Raw genomic sequence first — 20,111 nt, 5'->3', positions numbered from 1 at the left:
CTTTAAAACTAGATTAAAAATTGGTTCATATTTAAATTCACTTAGAAAATGGGGCTTTTTCTGATTTCTTAGCAGCATTGCTTTTTTTTTCAAACACATTTTTAAAAAATCACAATGTTTTACATTTAGTTTGGTAAAAAAAAATAATTACAGTTTGTAACTCTTGATGTTGTGCTCCTTTGTGGCAGGAACCCAACCTCCCCTCCATTGTGGAGACAAGGACTGACAACCCTGACGAGTCTTTTCACCCCTCTCCAGCCTTTCGCTCTCGACGTAACCTCCTGCTGCCCAGCTTTGCAAGCCCTGTTCGACGTACATCCCTGGGGAATCTGCTCGGGGATGAATTACGACAGTTTAGTGCCCTACGACGCTGTCGTTCACCAAACCTCAGTCGTGGCTTCCTCGGGCAGAGCTCCTCCCCTCAGCCACCATCAAACAAAGAGCATAGTTCTCCTGCATCAGTCCAGTGTCTGGCCTCATCCTCAGCCCACGGAGATTCTGGAGCTGAGCTAAAGCCTTCAAAGCTGCCAATCCCAAATGTCACTTTTGTTGCCCCTCCGGATCTTAGTCCCAGGTAAATCTGTCACATTTCACTTTACGAACACAACCAAAGTACAAATAAAGCACGGAGATAGAACAGAATGACTTTTAAAAACATATCTACATGTTTGGCATAGAAAAAAATAATGTATGTGTTGCGATTCAATTCAGCTTATGTAAAATGACTGATGACCCATTAAAGATAAAGATGTTTTTCCAAGCATTTGATGTGCTTGCCTAAAAGTGTCAAATCGCTCCCTGGTTTGCTTCATTAACTTCCCTACTGTACTAATTTGCCCTTTTCAAACAGTCCTACCCTTTTTATTTTATGTTATTTTAAAAGCCTCTTCCATCGTGACGGCCAAATTATGACCCAATGATGACTTATTGTAATTTTTTTCTTGTATGGGTCTGTTTTCTCAGAAGAGTTTTTTAGACAATATCTATGGTGGTTTGTTAATTCAGTTAGTAATTTCTCCAGTTTATCACCAAGTGCTGGTCTGAGGATCAGGTCTCTGCTTTTTGCAGATGATGTGGTCCTGTTGGCTTCATCAGAACATGATCTCTGGCTCTTGCTGGAGCAGTTTGCAGCCAAGTGTGAAGCAGCTGAGATGAGAATCAGCTCCTCTAAATCCGAGACCATGATCTTGAGTTGGAAAAAGGTGGAATGCCTTTTCCCGGGCAGGGATGAGGTTCTGCCTCAAGTGGAAGTGTTTAAGTATCTCGGGGTCTTATTCAGAAGTGATGGAAAGATGGAGCATGGGTTGATGCTTCGTCTGCAGTGATGCGGGTGTTGTACCAGTCTGTCATGGGGAAGAGAGAGCTGATCCAGAAGGCGAAGCTCTTGATTTACCGGTCAATCCATGTTCCTACCCTCATCTATGGTCACAAGCTTTGTGTAGTGTTCTAAAGAATGATAGGGTGAGAAGCTCGATCATCTGGGAGGGGCTCAGAGTAGATCTGCTGCCCCTCCACATCGAGAGGAGCCAGTTGAGGCGGCTCGGGTATCTAGTTAAGATGCCTCCTGTATGCCTCCCTGATGAGATTTTCCAACTGTGAGGACATCCAGGATATGCTGGAGGTTCTATGTCTCTCAGCTTGCCAGGGAACACCTTAGGATTCCCCTGGAGGAGCTGGCCCAAGTGGCTGGGCCTCCCTGCACAGGCTGCTGCTCCCACGACCCGACCCCTGAAAAAGCAGAAGAGGATGGATGGGTGTGTCTTTATTACCCATGGAAGGTATGATTAGTCACATTTACATTGAGGTACAACTTGTAAGAATCCTGCTTCTGTGGAAAAACCAACTCGGATACATTTAATGCACTAAAATATGCCAAAATCCCCTGAGATACTTTCCTCTTGGTATTTACTCTAGTGGTTTGGTGTTGCCTGGTGGTTTGGATGGTTGTACATTCCCACAGTAATCATGCTCAGGAGCACATGGATGATCCATTTTCAAGTGGTCACCAATCTGGTCTAGATTTACTCCAGATCAGCATCCCATTCCTCAACCACGAGTTGTTGAGAATCAACCAGCATGGTGGAGTGGGTCACTCTAACACATCTAATCCTCTCCACTCCCACATTACTTTGTGATGATTCTGGGTGTTCCTCAATCCCAAGGAACCTCGCCTTGATGTCTTGGCGCCACCCCAGTTGCCTAGGAGATACTTCATCAGGAACCGCCAAGATGTGTTCCAATGTTCATGTTCTACTGAGGCGTGTGTTCTCCGTTTGTTTGCCATTTAGCTAGCTGAGCAAGGATGCACGGGAGGGTTCTTGTAGCCTAACCTTGGTCAAAAATTACCCAGAATACACCGCGGTATTTTCAAAAGGATGGCGGATCAAAAGCCGACAGCTACTTCAGGGGGAAATTTCAAGTTTAAAAGTAAGTCAACTAATTTCAGATGTATTTTTATATTCGGTGGCTAGCGGGTAGTAACTCGCTTACATATTTAATTTAACAAATATAAACACAATTTAAAAAGTAAAAGGCTCATTATATATTCAAATTGAAACTAATACGTATAAAATATAACGTTGTCTCCCGTGTCACGTGATGTTCAGTCTATGGTGATGTTACGTGACTGCCGTGGAAGCCGCGGCCACGTGATGCAAGTCTGTTCCACTTAACCGTTTTCTTTGACCAAGGAAGAACAGTGTCCTCGTAAGCAATGCGCCTGGCCTCGTAAGACATCACCTCGTAAGGCCACGTGCCTTGACATTGAGAAACGCTGTCTGAATCTGTGTGGAAGAGTTGTGACTGGTAGTATTTTTTTGGCTTTTGACCTTTAATTTACACCTTCCCTCCAGCATAAGGATTGTGACCAGACTTTATTTTAGGAGTGATAAAGAGGTAGATTAGGATTTTCCTAAAACATTTCTCCCATACTGTCGAGTTTGTTTGAACCATTCTACCACTGTAACTTGAGTCTTAATCCTTCTACCATTAATTCTAATGTATGTAGTTAGAAGAGTTTTATGTAGATTTAAGCGCTTAATTCTCTCCCTGTACACATTAGCGCTGCAGCAGCAACTACAATACTGATAGTCCTGCAACTGCAGATATCTAAAGAAGTCTTCATTAGTAAATCCATATTCCTACTAAAAATATTTTTAAATTATGTTTTAATAATAAAGATTGTGGTAAAGAATCTCAATTTCAATCTAAATAATCGTGGTTCTCATGTTTGTCATAGTCGAGCAGCCCTGGCCTGGTTAAACTCCAGTTTCTAAGGTAAACTATCTGAGCAACTGTGGCTTTGTTTTCTAACTTAAATAGTTTTGTTACTTCTAACTAAATATTCAATGTATGATAAGTTATCACATATTTCATTTTGTTGCATCTTTGCAAACTTAATGTTTTCATTGAAGGACTTGATTTCAAAGCGACAGACACTTGAAACTTGGTCCAAAGATTGGAAATGGCACCAGAGCTGACACCAAATTATGCTACCATTATGCATACTGGAACATCAGCTTCCAGTTAGCCTGTTGAACTGCCCTCATTCTTAAGGATTGTGTTAAATAATAATGTGACATGTCAATGCTTGGAGCAGACACAAACTCAACAAAATAGCAGGACTCATGCACACAACTGCTGTCAGTTAGGTGCCCAATCAGGTGCCAGTCAAATATCAGCAACTGGTGCACACCTGGCAGCCCAAATTGAGTGAATACCAACACATAACTGGGTGCTTGGCAGCTGTAACTCAGCAGGTAGGACGGGTTGTCCAGTAATCAGAAGGTCATAGGTTTGATCCCAGTTCCTGCCAGAAAATACTGTTGTGTCTTTGGGCAAGACATTTAACCCACCTTGCCGGTGGTGGTGGTGGTGGTGGTTGGAGGGACCAGTAGCACCTGTGTTCAGCAGCCTCACTTCTGTCAGTGTGCCACTGAGGCAGTTGTGGCTCCATTGTAGCTCCTCATCACCAGCGTGTGAATGTGTGAATGGATGAATGACTGATTGTGTTGTGAAGCACCTCAGGGAAGTGAAGAACCCTAGAAAGTGTATAACAAAATGCAAACCATTTACCATTCTATTTGCTGGAGTGCAGTGCTCACGTATTTAGTTGTGTTGCTCATCTTACGGATGCAAAATCTTTATCTTGCTGTTAGGAAGATCAGTATGGGTGCACTGATTGCTGTTTTTTGTCGATCACCGATCTTGAGAAGAACCTGACTTGCCGATACCGATTTTTGCTGATACCGATTTTGTTTTAACCAAAAGCAGATTACATAAGTGTTTATATTTCCTTTAATTGAAACTATATGAATACTCATGAAATAATACCAGTTTAAACTGGACGTGAGGTAATGTTCTCAAATATAAAGAAACATATTTAGCATTGCTGTTTGAACTCCAAAATCAAATTTGTTCCTTTAGACTTTATTTGTTTAATTTTGAAAACAAAACTTTTGTACCTGTTTTGACCCACTTGTCCAAATAAAATTATTCTATGGCAATGATTTACTTTAACATTCACTAGGGGTGCACCTGTTGCAGTTTTTGCCCGATCACCAATCTTGGAAGAAAAAAAAAACAAGATCGGGGCCGATAGATCGGTGCACCCCTACAAATCAGGCTTTTCAGTGACATCAAATATAATATCAGTTGGGATTATTAAAGCAGTGAAATGATTAGCTGATTTATCTTCTTCAAAACTTTAGGTGGGATTTTTGATTTTCAGAATATAAATTTTAAATTTTCAGAAGACAGTTTTATTTAGCAGTGGACTCCTCAAGCCTCACTACAGAAACCTGCATCAAGTGCAGATGGATTTATTTGCATTGCATATCACAACAGATGTCCCTGTATTTCGTTACTGGAGCACCTTATCCTCCTACCCCAGCTATCTGTTATTCTAATGTATCACTCAATAAGCTCTAGACATGAGTAAGGTTGGTTAGTAAGGCTCGGATGTCTCTCTCCCTCCATACTGAAATCCTCTCTTTGAGTTTAAACCCATGAGTCCCTGCCAACAGCAGCTCTCATGGCACGTTCGTGGCTCATCTTGTGGCTCTGATGATAATTGAAAAGCATCTACTGTTACATGAACCCACTTTCCCCATCTCCTCCCCCCTCCTGACAGGGTTGTCGACGGCACTGAAGACAATGGGCACACGTTCAACTTCACGATGGAGCACAGCGCGTCTAATACCAGCACAGGTGGCAACACCCAAGGTAAGGCACACTACCTCCAGCTGTGAGGGCGACCTTGATGCCAGATGGCTGGAGGTACATTCGAGTTGAAACTGTGGATTCAACAGGACAGTGCTGCCTCCTTCTGAGGAAACCCGAGAGCACAGCAGAGTGAAATGACAGCAGGTGTCCAAAGAGTCAGAGAACATGTTAAAGGATAAATGAGGTCAGAGCAGGGTTCACTGATAACAGTCCCACTAGGATCACTGCTGAGTTCAGGTCAGATTAGGTCCAACAGGTGTCCTTTACTCTTTCACACACACGAGTCAACAGCTGTGCAGGTCCTCTCAGCAGTTTTCTGATCGCATTATAACTGTTTCAATTTTTTAAAGATGTGTTTAAGAAATGCAAGGGCATACTTTGTCCCAAGGAGTACATCTTTACATTTTAATGGAATTAACGCTTAAACTTTTGACAGAACCCTTCTGATCCATTTAAGACAAAAATATGTTTGCTTATTTTCCAAGTTGGTGTGCCCAATTTAAAACTAAAGAACTTAAATTTGTGGTCAGATTTCCTGAATTAAAGATCAAATTTGAGTATTTTATGCCACCACTAATTAGCTGCACCATTTTTAAAATGAAGTGAATTTATAGCTGCAGAGAAAAATGTGCAGGTAATAACTGCGGCCTTTCTGTGTGGAGTTGCATGTTCTCCCCATGCATGCGTGGGTTTCCTCCGGGTACTCCGGTTTCCCCCATAGATTACAGCACAGGTTAAAAATGGTATGTCTGCCAAATAGACATAAACATAATTGCAAAAAAAAAAAGATTTTTTTTTAATCCAGGTTTTCTGAAGTGAGCTGGCAATTTGAAATACTCATGTCACAACAGTCTGCCCATCATCAGACTGAGAGCAGCTGCTGCACAGCTGAGGGACATCACACTGAGTGAAGAAGGAAGGACCAGGAGAACACTGGTCAGTCCAAAGCTTTTAATAGATGCAAGTAAAAAAATCTATTTTCCATCTATTAGAACCTTTGGACTGACCAGTGTTCTCCAGTTCTTTCCTTCTTCACACATTTTGAAACATTTACTGTGTTGTCCTTTTTCCCAAAGAAGCAAATAAGTCACCACCAACTGCAGCAGCAGAGCAGCAGCTAACCAGGTGCTGCAGCAGCTAACCAGGTGCTGCAGCAGCTAACCAGGTGCTGCACCAGCGTTAGCCCACCTTTAAAAGTAAATTCATGAAGACAAAGCCTTCAGTACAAAATTATAAAATCCCCAAAACACACAAGACTCAGTTCACAAACAACATGAGCCTCCCAAAGTGTTTGTAGTCTTCTCCTGGAGAGCATCTCCTACACACGGGAAGAAAACCCCTCACTCAAAGTAAACATGCATTGTATAATCTTGTCTTGACTCAATGAACTAAATGTTGTAAAAAGCCCTTGCTGACTTTTTCAAAGTAAATTGTTTTATTTTATTTCTTTTTTCCTCTAGAGTCCACCAAAGCTAACACTGCTCTGCTGCTGGAGACGGAGGAGGTCAAACAAAGCTTAAATCAACTAAACCTAAAGGTAGCCTGCTAGCAGAATCTACCATCACTGCTTAATGATTTACACGTTTTCTGGTGCCAACATGAAGCTGTTCATTTAGAGCTCTAAAAGAGAAAAGCCGATATTTATAGTGAGACAGAAATTTTCAGTGTATTACTAAAGTATTTTATAAGACAGCCTTTTTAGTGTGGGTGTGTAATAACAAATCACTAAGAATACACATAATATGTGTCTCCCTGTGTCCAGTGCAACCTTTTAACATGAGAGCAATTAAAGTAGTGTAATGCTGTTACCATCAGCAGGGCACTTCTGCAGAGTAGAGGCTCCTCTGAGCGCTGACTGAGCAATTCAAAGGATAAACAGACAGTTCAACTCTATTTGTTGACTGCCTGCCCCTCTTTTGTAATTAGACTTGTCCTGGAAGGATTTCTCAGTGTTATATCTTCATGTATTTCAAGTATTTGTAAGTCTACTCTACCTACACAGGTGGGCACATTAAACCAGGAAGTGTCGGAGCTGACCAAGGGCCTGCACCACATGATGAATCTGCTCCAGGCTCACATATCTGTAAATCTCCAAAATACTTTGTTCCCCGCCTGCATTCCTGCAGCCTCCAGTACTGGTGTGCCAGTAGCATCTGCTTCACCCTACTGCATCCACACCAGTCCAACCATTGCCCACTGGAGCTGCAGTGGAACAACTGCGTCACAAACTGAGAGCCACCAGTCATCTTCCTCATCCACTAACTCTTGTCTTTCAGTAAATGCTGCATCTAAGGAGGGTCTGTGTCATAGCTCTGAGAGCAGGACCTCTCTTCTGTGGACCAGCCCATCTCTTCTCACTTCAGGCTCCTGTGGTGGAACACACCTTACCAGGCGGGGGGACTCCAGACCTCTGGGTGCTAGTCCAACCACGATCAGCCAGTCTCATCCCACTTTGTGCCTGCAGTCTCCTGATGGTGATGATTTATCTTGCCTTTTGTCCAGTGTTGCTACTGGTTCATCTACACATAGTCTACTGGACCAGTCCAGCAGATCCTGTTCCCCTCTAAATATCTTGCAAGCCTCAAATGAGACCGTTCATCCTCTGGTTCATAACCTGACTCGGGTTACCTCTGTCTTCCACACGGAGGACTCACACCCATCCATCCAGCCAGTGTCTTCTTCTACTACTTTACTCTGCCAGCCTTCCGTCTCCTTTATGGATCCAGGATCAATAAAGCTGGATGTTCTACAGCCCACTCGCTCACTAGGCAGCCCCTCTGCCTCAGACCACACCAGTTTGGAGTGTCTCCTGGGAAACAAGGAGTCTGTGGAAAGTACAGACAGTCAAAGTGCATCATCACGAAGACCCAGCACCGAAGTTCAGACTCAGAGCACCGAGCAGTCATGGAGTCTGGATCTGACTGAGTGAAGTGTTTTAGGTGCCGACTGATTTTACTGACATGCAACTTCAACAGTGTTTAAACAGTCTCTGCTAAGATTGTTCTCGTTTTCTTTATTTTAATCTTTTGATTCTTAGGCTTCTACTTTTGTCATTTTCTATGCAAAAAGCATGTTTTGTGCATTATGTTGGCTTTACTGAAGTGTGTCTTTAACAAAATATTTATTGTATTTTTTTTCCAACATCCTTTGAGCCTTTTGCTATTTATGATACCCGTTACCTGTCTTGCATGGTAAAGTTTTCTTAACTTTTTTCCTAAGGAAAAGGTTTCCACATTTAATGTGTAAGCATTCTACATGACGAGCTGTTGATTGTGCACATTGATGCTGCATTTACATGGCCGATACGTTAGAAGTGTTGGATATTTTATCACATAGACAAACATGACATATGGTTCCCTTTTGCATGAGATGTGCACTTTATGCATAGATTGTTGTATTTATTGAATGTGTTTCTCAGTTCATCATATTTATTTGTCAGTTTGGTTTATTTTCAAAACTCGATCAAGTAACGCACATCAAATTCTTTAAATTATTCTTTTTTAATTTTTCTAAATTATCTAGACATACTTGCAAATTAATTGCAATACACTTGTATTACCAAAACCACTTAAAACTAGGTTTACTATCTACTAATAAAACCATATTTAACTTGGAAGGTGGTTTTCTGACTTAATTCTAAATAATTATAATTCCGAAAGCATCTGAGAAAAAAAATGATGATATTTGTACATTATTGGGAATATGTAGAAGTTTTGTATTCTCTCTGAATGATTTTTCTTGGCTGGAAATAAAATGTAGAACATATATTACCAGGTCATGTTCTTTTTCTTGTGTTGTCACAACTGAATTCATACTGAATTCTATTGGCCGCAAAAAAAGCAGAGTGTGTGCCGCGCTTCAGCGCGAGCGCGTCCACACGTCATGCTCAAACAGTGGCGCCTCCAGAAATGTTTTTCTGCAGGTGCTATGAAGGAGCTAGTCTTTTTATTGAGGGTGCAGTGAAGGAAGTGGTCATGCGTACCTATTGTTCTCTAAAACACCTTCAACACTAGCAGATACACATGCGTGCACAAAACCTCAACAACACCTGAAACAATCCTTAAAATGCATCTTAAACATATGAACAATCGCTGAATTTTCCATGAAATCTTAAACACATACAGCCGCACAGAAAACCATCTATAGTGTTGCAAGGTTAGCTAACGTTAGTGTTAGCATTTCCAGCGGCAAAACCCTCAACTGCTGCGGCGTTTGAGGGTTGACTCTCTTCATCCAGATCCATAGGTTTTTGTGGGTCTGAGATCACTTCCAAAGATTCATTCATTTCTGACTGAACCTGTGGAAATTTGGGCAACAAAAACCGACCCATTTTACCACTAGCTCTACCTTTCACTCGTTCGCAGGTGGAAAATGAGGTCAAAGGTTAGCATCAATTACCTGTTTTGGTTTAAGTTTTTACTATCTATATGATAATTTACTGATTATTTTTGCTTTGTATGTTAAATATTGCCACATCCACACGTTAAATTACTATTAAATTGTAAAAAAAATTAAAAATCTAATATTTACTTTGGGGTGCAATGACTAATCCAGGGGCAGCTATAGCGCCCTCTAGTGCCGCACCCCCCCCCCCACCCCCCCACCCCCCAGAGCCGCCACAGTGCTCAAAAACAGACAGAACTTACCAGAGAGAAAATGAACAGACACGAATGACTGTGTGTAAATTATATATTTTTTGGTGACGCCACCTTGAAACTTAGAAAATGTTTCTGTGGCCGTGTGCAGCCTCCCAGCTGCAGCTGGAGTTCATGAATAATCAGCGGTCTGCCTGCTGCACTGCTCAAAATAATCCCCGCTATGCTGAGTCCATATAAATAATATAATATAGGTAGAAACTGGATCTCTTTTGTACGGGGTGTGGAAGTTAAGGGCATCAGGGGAGCCTGACAACCTTTAAGGAGAACCAAGTTGCTAATTTGAACCCAGTATCCAACTCCGGATCGGGGCTTGGATCGGGAAGTAAAGCCAGAGTCCCGATCAGTCTGAAACCACGTGATCGGGGCCGATTTCCGATCATGTGATCGGATCGGGACATCCCTAGTTTAAACTTGTGGCCACAATGTAGCTCCTCATCAACGGAGTGAATGATTCATTGTATCATTAACGTGTAAAGTGCTTTGGAGTCCTCTGACTTTGAAAGATACTATACCTCGTTAACATTTATCATGACAGCTTTCTCATTATTAGTAGCCTTAAATTTTATGAGTTTTTTGGTCAGCTTTGTTTTTTTCTTGATTTAGCTCTGAACTGATATGACTCAATCTGACCTTTTAGCGCACCTGCTTTATAGACAACATAAGCATCAACTATACACTTGAGACTGCCATCTCACCCTGGGTGGTCTCGTCCTTGCAAGCTCGGGTCCTCTACCAGAGGACTGGGAGCTTGAGGGTTCTGTACAGATGTTCCTGGAACTGCACTTTTCTGGACTGAGATGTCTGATGTTTTTCCTTGGGTGTGCTTTAGCCACTCCTCCAGTTTGGGGTTGCTGCCTCGAGTGCCCCGATGACCATGGGGACCACCTATATCATCGATATTTATACAGTGCAAAAATTTTAGGCATGTGTGGAAAAAAATTGTAAAGAAAGAATGCTTTTAAAATGGAAGTGTTAATCATTTATTTTCATCATCAACAAAAAAAAATCTGTGAATGAACTTTGTTGCCCTCTAGTGGTGGCTGTGACATAAAGCCGCACTCTGCAGACCAATCTGTGACACCTCAGTTTAAAAGACACACTTCAGTGGTTTTGCTCGCTTGTATTCTAGATCTAGTTGTTTCAGTCATCACCAACATCTCAAGATCATAGGTGAGATTTAGGACACAGATGAACTGGTAAATTAAAAGCTTTGCTTTGTGGCTTAGCTCCTTCCTCATGTAAGTAAGTAACTTTTATTTCTATTGCATCTTTCACAGTTTCTCATTAAAACGGAATAAAATACAAGAAAATCAACAAACATGAGAATAAGACAAGCAATAAAATTATTAAAAGCAAGTTTTAAAAGCCTGTTTTTTTTAAAACACTCAAAAGGAATCAACACTGCTGTAGGGTTACTCTACATATGTATTTTGGGGTTTATGATCAATAAGATTTGATGATTCCATATAACTATAGAATATCAACCTGACTGATCCTTGAATATTTAACCAGAACAATCAGGATTCTTTGTTTATTCAGTGTAGCATCCAGCAATGGCCAGTTTAGGCACTGTTTGACCTTTCACCATATATTCAACATCTGGTCAGAAAGGAGACACAATATTGCATGTGTTCCTTTAAAATGAGTCTGCCTTCACACCAGCTGGGATTCAGACTCTGCTAGTCTGAAAGATAAACAAAAACTTTCTTTCCCCACAAGGTCCCATCTGTCTGCCACCAGAAGAAAGAAGAACTCCAGCGAATCAGTTGTTACATTCAAGAATATTTTAATAAATCAATATTAACTACTTCTATGACTTATAATCTAGATAATCATTAAATAAACATTTGTTTACTTACAATCATTAATGCTTCATTAATCTGTACACACTGAATGGATGTTATATTATGTTGTCTACACTGCAATGTGTTCACCATGTTTTGACGACAAGGTCCCACACCTGCATCCACACAATAACAAGTACATTTAAGTTCAATCCATGACACCTTTTACCCAGATCAGAGCCTCTGAATCAAAGAAAGCGTGTTTCCGAGTTGTCTTGGCAACATCTCTCAAACATGTCAGCCTCCGATACGCTGTGAAAATCATAACATCAAATCTTTAAAACTAAAACACATTGAGTGATTTGCCGGTTCTAGAGAAAACTTCAGACCGGCTATCTGTAGCCAAACCTCTTTAACCATCAAACATTTTGACACGTCGTAAAAACCTTTTTGCACCTACAAAGCTGAGACAGCAAAATAGTTCCTGCAGAAACGATATTGTTCAACTCCTCAAGAGTTATTCCTGAGACGCAAGCTGATCCCAACCTGTGCTGTCTGGTGACAACTCTGGACTGGAGAAGTCGGTGTTTGCAGTCAATCTACTGGACCCGGGTGCCCCGAGGTCATCCGACCTCTCTGACCTTCAGATCCGTGACGAGGGTCATCAAAAGAGTGAGGTAGAACACAGAGAGATTGCGTCTGAATGTGCTTCTGACGATAACTTCATAGCTTAAGCAATCCAAATTCTTTTTCATCCGGAGACGCCGCTCTCCGAGATTCAGAAGTTCTGATCAACAACACATTGACACATAGCCTTCATCACCTTTAGCTTCATCCAATCACAGAAAATGTTTAGTTCACTTATCATGTTATAACTGTAATAAAATCATTTCTTACTTTATAAATCTGACTCTTTTCTGAATCAAAACGAAGCGTGTATAATTACTTAATAAAGCAAAAATCCTATAATTTTCTGATTAAGCCCTATAATCTTCTGATATTTACAATTAAGATCAAGCAAGGTAATATTGTATATTTATACAGGATATCACATAAATAATACATTTGCCTTCCGCTACATCAGGGACCGTAAGCACACTTCATATTAATTCAGACAAAGTCAAGTTTTTCAAAAGTGAGAAATTTATTTTCTAAACAAATTATGAGACATGACAACCATGAAAGAATGATGTGTGTTGGCGTGTGTGTTGGAGTGTGATGTGTGATGATAGAATTTGATGTTTATCAGAACCCTCGTATCTGGAAGAAACTGAGTTCTGAGTGTGATTGAATTTGGTTTGCTATAAACTAGAAGTGATGTTTTATAAAACGGCTTCAGACGCAATCTGTCGCGCCTACGTACCCTTTATCAGAGACCCCCGTTGCAGATCTGGAATGACAGGAAGTCCGTGGACCCTAAGGCACCGAAGTCCTTAGGAGAAACCGCAGCACCACTAGACTGGTCTCAAGTTGTCTCCAGGTCACAACAGGTAGTTGTTTGCATCTAAGCGGTGTCAGCTTTGTTCTGAAGGAACCGTTTGCTGTGTCAGCCTTGGCGTGCAACAGGTTTTGATGGCTTGCCAAAAGATGCGGTGGTTCAACAAGTTGTACTTTAGGTTGGCCAGTCCGAAGTTCTGCTCAAACTGAACCACCTCAGGAAGGAATTCTAGTTTTATTAAATCCTAGTTTATGATTTACTGACAAATCAGAAGTTTACATGTTAAGGAGGTTTTACCAAAAAACCTCAGAAATCACACCTTCTTCAGATAAAAGACGCTCTGATTTTGTGGTTAAGGAAGTCTCTATGTGAATGCAATTACTTTAACTTATATATATATATATATATATAGATAGATAGATAGATAGATAGATAGATAGATAGATAGATAGATAGATAGATAGATAGATAGATAGATAGATAGATAGATAGATAGATAGATAGATAGATAGATAGATAGATAGATAGATGTGTGTGTGTGTGTGTGTGTGTGTGTGTGTGTGTGTGTGTGTGTGTGTGTGTGTGTGTGTGTGTGTGTGTGTGTGTGTGTGTGTGTGTGTGTGTGTGTGTGTGTGTGTGGGTGTATACATACATATATACAGTATATATACTCAAAACCAATTGCCAATGGTGTTAAGGTTGACCAATGACACACAATTGTTTTTAATGTGTCAAAAAATCTGATCTTTTTTATTAATGTTTTCATTAAAAAGAAACAAGTAATTATTTTTTTCAATAGCTTCTATGTAAATTGATTTAAAAAAAACTAAATCAGTTCCCAGAGGTGTCAGCTTGGAACTACCAGGCAGTAAAGACTCAAAACCATCTTTTGGACAGGAGGCAATACAAGGCCCCCAGTCCACCCACCACCTTCTCACGCATGGAAAACTCCAAAAATTGGCAGCCCTGAGAGTTATATATTATGTCTATGTGGAAAGACTCTCACCTGCCAGCATATGATCACTGGGTTGAGGACAGTGTATGGTTGAGGAGGCTGTGTCCCATGTACACCTGGGGAAGATCAGGAACACATTGAAGGGCTCAATTGATAAATTCAGTGTTGTATGGTTGTCATTTTAGTTGTATTTTAATGATATGTATGTTGATAAGTTGTCCAATTTTTTTGTGATGGTTTCTTTTCTTTTAGAAGATTATAAGTATTTTGATTTAGAATCACCTTTTCTGCTTGCTTTCTGTTTTTGAAAGTTGATCCAGCGTAGCAGGGTGGGAAGGTCTGTTTATTTTTGTTGTTGACATTTTTTATTTATTTATTTATTTATTTATTTATTTATTTATTTATTTATTTATTTATTTTATGTTAAAATCAAATGAAAATATATTGTTGAAGAAAATCTGCTTGTTGGACCAGTTTGACCCAGTTTGGTGCCTGGGCCATTTGATTGGCTTGATTTTATGTCATGTGACTCAGAAATACAGGAAGTGTTTTGGTCACTCAACGCGGAAGCGAATAAACAGTTTTAGGGGAAACAAGCGTTGTTGAGAATGACTGGCATATAGTGTTTTTGCAGTGAGGGTCCAAGCTTTGTTTGCTGTCGTCGGTAAGATTGCTGAGCAGGTTTTTGTTCCTTTAGGTAGCAGTAACTTTGCTAACTCATCGATAGCATTAGAGCTAATTTGTTGCTGTTGTGTTCCTTGTTAATAAATAACTCAAGTCGGTTTTGTGGTCGATTTATTTACAGCTTTTGTGTTTAGGATGGAAGTCATAAGCGAGTCTTTGTTGTGTGAAAGTGTACTGTGGAGATTCCACGGTTGAGACGATACAATAAACAAATAAAAAAAAAATTGCTGTGAAGTCAGTTTCAGTTCACTTAAGCTAAAACACTAACTATCCTGCCAGTTCCATGTTATCGGGCTCGTGGCGGACTGAAGTGGACTTTGCACTCGTTTTCTGTCCAGTACCTAACCGTTTCGTGATATTCTTAGTTTCTGTGACTAATTCTAGCATATAAAGCTTCATTAAATCAGTGGATCAGCTAGTTGTTAGGCACTCATGAGAGGAAATTTGGCAAAGAGCCTATTTTAATTTAGATTTTTGTTACGAGCAAAGTGTGACAGAGACAGTATTTGTTTCTACGTGTATTTTGAATCTGTGAAATTACTGATAAATAAATATATATTTTGACACCTCAAGGTGATTTCTTATGAGTTGTTAGGCGAGAACCTGGCCTACAGTAGATAGATGTGCCCTGTGTCTGGTGTTTGCTTGATTTATGCATTTATTTAATGCCTAAAGTTCATATACAGTAGCCCTGGCACTACTAAACTAAACCCAATTTGATAAATGCACATTTAATAACGCACTGGGCAAAATTCCTTCATACACATGTGGTATTACTGGATGGAAAATGCAGTCTGTACAAAGAAAATGTTTGAAAATTAGAAGTTTTTAAAAATATTTCAAGAAAGTCTGACAACTTATAAACCAATTTGGATTTTGTTTCTGTGTGTGTGTGTTGAGAATGTTATAACAAAATAATTATGTGCAAATGTATTTAATATTGCACTTAATTTTTTATGTTTAACATTTAATTTAATTATTGATGTTCAGCCCATAAAATTCTGCAGGACATTAGCTCAGAAGGTGCTACCATCCATTCAAAAGCATTCTCTCAAAATTACTGCTAAAGATAAATAAACCAAGGAAATCTGCTGTGTAACTTCCTTGTATGTGATCATAAATGCATTGTTGAGGGAGAAAGACATTAGGAACTAAAAACAGTTGATATTTTATAAGAGAATGTCGGGAACTAAAAAAGCATGACAGATGCCGTTTGTCACTATTTTATTTTGAGTTTATTTGTGCATGTTTCATCAACTAGAAAAGATGGTGAAAAGTTAAACCTTTGTTTATCTTTTGTTTTGTTTTTAGGGATCCTGTCACTTCATTGTTTCTTGGTTAGTTTGACCCAGTGTGATTACTGACTGAGTTCCCACTCCTAGGAGCTGTACTTTACATCCTCGATCTGTAGTTTTTCACCATCTCAGCCTGCCTCCCTTGACCAGTCTCTGTCTCATCAATGGCTGGGCACAGCGGCGGATCAAACAGGCCTAACAGCACTGCAGGGCCAAACAAAATCTGCCAGTTCAAGCTGGTGCTTCTGGGGGAGTCGGCGGTGGGCAAATCCAGTTTGGTGCTGCGGTTCGTCAAAGGACAGGTTCATGAATTCCAGGAGAGCACAATTGGCGGTAAGATGATTTGAAATTTTCTTGTAAATCGTTGCTTACCTGAAGGCTGATTACATGTGTTATTCAATGTTGCATTAGTAGTTAAACATTTCTAAAAACCCTGTTTGAGAGGTCCTTAAGGGTTTAAAAATAGCAGCTGCTTGTACCATTATTCCCTAAACTATTTCAAACATGGACTGTTTCCTGGGCCAAAAGTCGGGCATCTCTTAAAAGAGAGTTATTCAGCATGATTTGTAACTAAGTTACAAACAATTAGTGTTGTGAGTCATGTGATCCATTGTGGCTTGCTTTAATGAAACATCATGTATGTGTTTCTCTTTTGTTTCTCCTGTTTGGATCTTTGGAGATTTTTTTATTTTAATTTTTTTTTAATACAATCAGTGACATGGAGCTTCACTTGCATGCAGAATGTGAAAATAGTTTTCTATCCATATTTCCTGCAGCAGCCGCCTAAACGAAAACTCAGATCAGAAAAAGCCACACTGGTCTACGCCCATCTTGGCTTGTGACGTGGAAGGTTGTGTTGATTTAGCATCCAGGAGAGAGCAGAGCACGTCTCAGCTAGCAGAAGCTAACCATTAGCATTAGTAACTCCACAACATAGCAGAACTCCTTCAACTTGTCTTATTAGTGGAGATGAAAAATCAACATTACATTTTTTTAATCCAAGACAAATGGCAAGCAGAGGCAGTGCAAGAGTTGTGTTGCTGTTATCCAATCAGAGGTGAGAGATTAACCCCTTCTTTCCACCGTAATAGCTGCGTTTTATCCATATCTGGGAGCAATTCTGACATGAAACCAGCTGATACCGTGATGTCACAAAATGACAAATGAGAATTGCAACACCACGCGTGATTTCAGACATCCACACACAACAATTAGGAAGGAGAAAGACAACTGCATGTATCATTAAAGGTCTGTGGTTTATTTCTGTTTTGTTTAAATTGGCTGTGGGGATTTTAACAGGAAATGACATACATTTACCTGCATGCGACTTTTATTTTGAAAGTTTCCGGAAGTTTTACACTGCTTTTGTGCTTGACGTCCTGTCTGGCGTGATCTAAACTGAGGAGTTTGAAGTGTTTTGGAAGAATAGTGCGTAAAAAATAAAGTTCTTGAAATGTAATGATAGCATGCCCTCGCTTCTGGGACACTTTGCTGTCGGTGGAAAGGAACTCATCCACTATAACGGCGGCTAATTGCCGCGTAGCACGTTTTGCAGCCATTTTGCGATGCTTTCACGGGCGGTGGAAAGAAGGGGTAAGACTCAGAATCCTGCCGTTTTCTCCCTCCCTCACCTTCGGCTAAGTCCTACTTCCTGAAACAGGAGTACCAGAGCTTTTTTCCACAGAAAACAACTAGGCATTCGATTATAGTAGAGGCCACAGCAGATTTATTGAAATAACTAGTGAATGTCGCTTTGACTGACAGACTCTACCCAGGCTTTGGTCTCAGGCAGCTACTTTATTATTTTCCAATTTGACTTGATTTGACCAAAAATAAATGAGTACAATTTTCATCAGTGCTATTTTGGCCTAAGCTGGTCTATTTACTTGATCCCATCAACCGTGAGCAATAGGATGTAAACTTCTTTCTGATTTGCTCCTCAGCTGCTTTCCTCACACAAACGGTGTGTCTGGATGACACAACTGTGAAGTTTGAGATTTGGGATACAGCTGGTCAGGAGCGCTACCACAGCCTGGCGCCAATGTACTACAGAGGTGCTCAGGCAGCTATCGTGGTCTATGACATCACCAACAAAGCGAGTATTACCAGCAGACAAGCCAACCTTGTTTTTCTTAAACCACTGGGAAAGGACAGCATTTCTAAAGCAGTTTTATGGTTTTATTAGGACACTTTTGAGCGTGCTCAAAACTGGGTGAAGGAGCTTCAAAGGCAAGCCAATCCAGACATAGTGATCGCTCTGGCAGGCAACAAGGCAGACATCTCAGACAAGAGAGCTGTGGAGCATCAGGTAGGAAGAAGCAGTGATTAAGTTGATTTAAACAAGAAGAGATTATTTAGATTTATACATACATCAGTGTTTTACTGGATTAAGGTACTGTTTATATAACTGATATTCTCAGGAGGCACAGGCGTATGCTGACAACAGCAGCTTGCTCTTTATGGAGACTTCAGCCAAAACTGCTGTGAATGTGAATGAAGTTTTTATAGCTGTTGGTAAGTACTGGTATGAGAGGAATCTGCCTTCTTACTACTTCCTCAAAAAGCTTTGCATGAATTTGTTTAATATGTTGTTATAAATCTGTGTTTGTTGTTTTGTAACCAGTGATCAATATTTAGATTTTAAAACCCTAAAATTCATATTTTTTTTAATCAAGTTCTCATTGCTGCTGACTCTGTATTACATTCTGTTCTGAATCCTGTCTGATAAAACGAGGGAAATTTAATGTTTTGTGCAGAATGAACATAATTTTTTTAAGCTAAAGTTTTGTTTAAATGTTTGTTTCTCTGTAGCAAAGAAGCTACCAAAGAGCGACCCTCAGGGCAGATCCGGTCAAGCTGCAAGGACAGGAGTGGATCTAAACAACTCGGCCCCCCAGAGCCACGGCAGCAGGTGCTGTTCTAATTAATGTTTAACAAAACAATGGACCGAGCAAAGCGAGCCGGGAACATCTTTTTAAGGACAAAACCTCGACGGGCAGGAGACGGCGGAGCTACTCGCTGCGCCTGCACATGCCCCCACGTTACAGATGTGATTATCTGGATCCTGTTTGGTTAAAGGAACTCTTTACAAGAATCATAAGCTAGAGGGAACTCCCAGCACCCCTCAACTCTCCTCTACTGTCCGTCCTTTTTTGTCACTCGAACTGTTCGGTTTAGTTGATTAAATGGTCATGTTTTACCTTCTGAAGTGTGACTGAGATTGCCAGTTGCTCTGTATGCTTGTATGTTGTGAGTATGTGTATATAGTATATATTTTGCACACACATTTTTCTCTACATTAATCTCTATGTAGTCTGCAAATACCTGATTATTAACGGTGCAGAAGTGATTATGTGTTTAAACCACAGCATTTATTTTTACCCTCATGCACCTTGGATTACCATCTATAACTAATGTTTATAGTATTGTCTTTCATCTAGTATAAAGTCCTAATATTACCCCACACTAGTTTCATTTTTGGTAACTTGTTGAAAAAATGCATTGACTCCAAGGTCCTGTAAGGAGATGGCGACATTTTTAATCTTCAAATCTGTTTCCAAGACGAGGGACGTGACTTGTTGCCTTGTTTTAAGTTTACAGGAAGGCAGCGAGCTCTTGGGAGTTTAGAATGTGGTCAGGTTGTACTGACTGCATTTTGCACCTTGCTGGGATTTTATCAATGTCACCTACAGCCTAACTGATGTGTTAGCGCAGCAGTCCCAACACGTGTTAGTCATTTATTTGAACCAATTAAATATTTTTACTTTGACCAGATTGCTCCAGCCTTCTTTTCCACGGCTTTAAAAGGATCTCAGACACTTTCCCTCATTTTCATGCCCGGTGGAAAGGAGTTGTGTGTGCGTGCACACACTCCTGAGAAGAAGCCAAAAAAAATTACTGTTCTAAAGACCCTCAAAATTTTGCCTATATGGACATGAGTTGATATTACACACATGTGGGAACGTTTCTGCACAAACACAGCTTTCATTTATTGAGTGTTGATCACTGTAACACCTAAAAGTTAGTGACCTTTTTTTTAAGTAGCTTGTAAATCAAAAATGAACATGCAATATG

General features: G+C 40.2%; 2 protein-coding genes across 2 annotated transcripts in view; both read left to right on the top strand.

Moving 5' to 3' along the window:
* The window catches only part of kcnh4b (potassium voltage-gated channel, subfamily H (eag-related), member 4b), an 80,328-nt gene extending 71,340 nt beyond the window's left edge, over positions 1 to 8,988 (top strand). Inside the window, exons 13-16 of the mRNA XM_015963078.3 lie at positions 189 to 574; positions 5,132 to 5,223; positions 6,684 to 6,760; positions 7,226 to 8,988. Of these exons, the coding sequence (XP_015818564.3) occupies positions 189 to 574; positions 5,132 to 5,223; positions 6,684 to 6,760; positions 7,226 to 8,152 (1,482 nt within the window). The 3' untranslated portion in view covers positions 8,153 to 8,988. The remainder of the gene's footprint in view (positions 1 to 188; positions 575 to 5,131; positions 5,224 to 6,683; positions 6,761 to 7,225) is intronic.
* Positions 8,989 to 14,586: 5,598 nt separating this feature from the next.
* LOC107387854 (ras-related protein Rab-5C) lies at positions 14,587 to 19,236 on the top strand. The gene is made up of 6 exons (XM_015963080.3): positions 14,587 to 14,722; positions 16,054 to 16,370; positions 17,981 to 18,132; positions 18,223 to 18,345; positions 18,458 to 18,551; positions 18,849 to 19,236. The coding sequence occupies exons 2-6, from the start codon at positions 16,202 to 16,204 to the stop codon at positions 18,962 to 18,964; spliced, it is 654 nt and encodes a 217-aa protein (XP_015818566.3). The 5' UTR covers positions 14,587 to 14,722; positions 16,054 to 16,201; the 3' UTR covers positions 18,965 to 19,236.
* The last annotated feature ends 875 nt before the right edge of the window (positions 19,237 to 20,111 follow it).

The sequence above is a fragment of the Nothobranchius furzeri genome, chromosome 16 (genome assembly GCF_043380555.1).
Source record: "Nothobranchius furzeri strain GRZ-AD chromosome 16, NfurGRZ-RIMD1, whole genome shotgun sequence".
NCBI lineage: Eukaryota > Metazoa > Chordata > Actinopteri > Cyprinodontiformes > Nothobranchiidae > Nothobranchius > Nothobranchius furzeri.
This window is presented reverse-complemented; position numbering and strand designations above follow the sequence as displayed.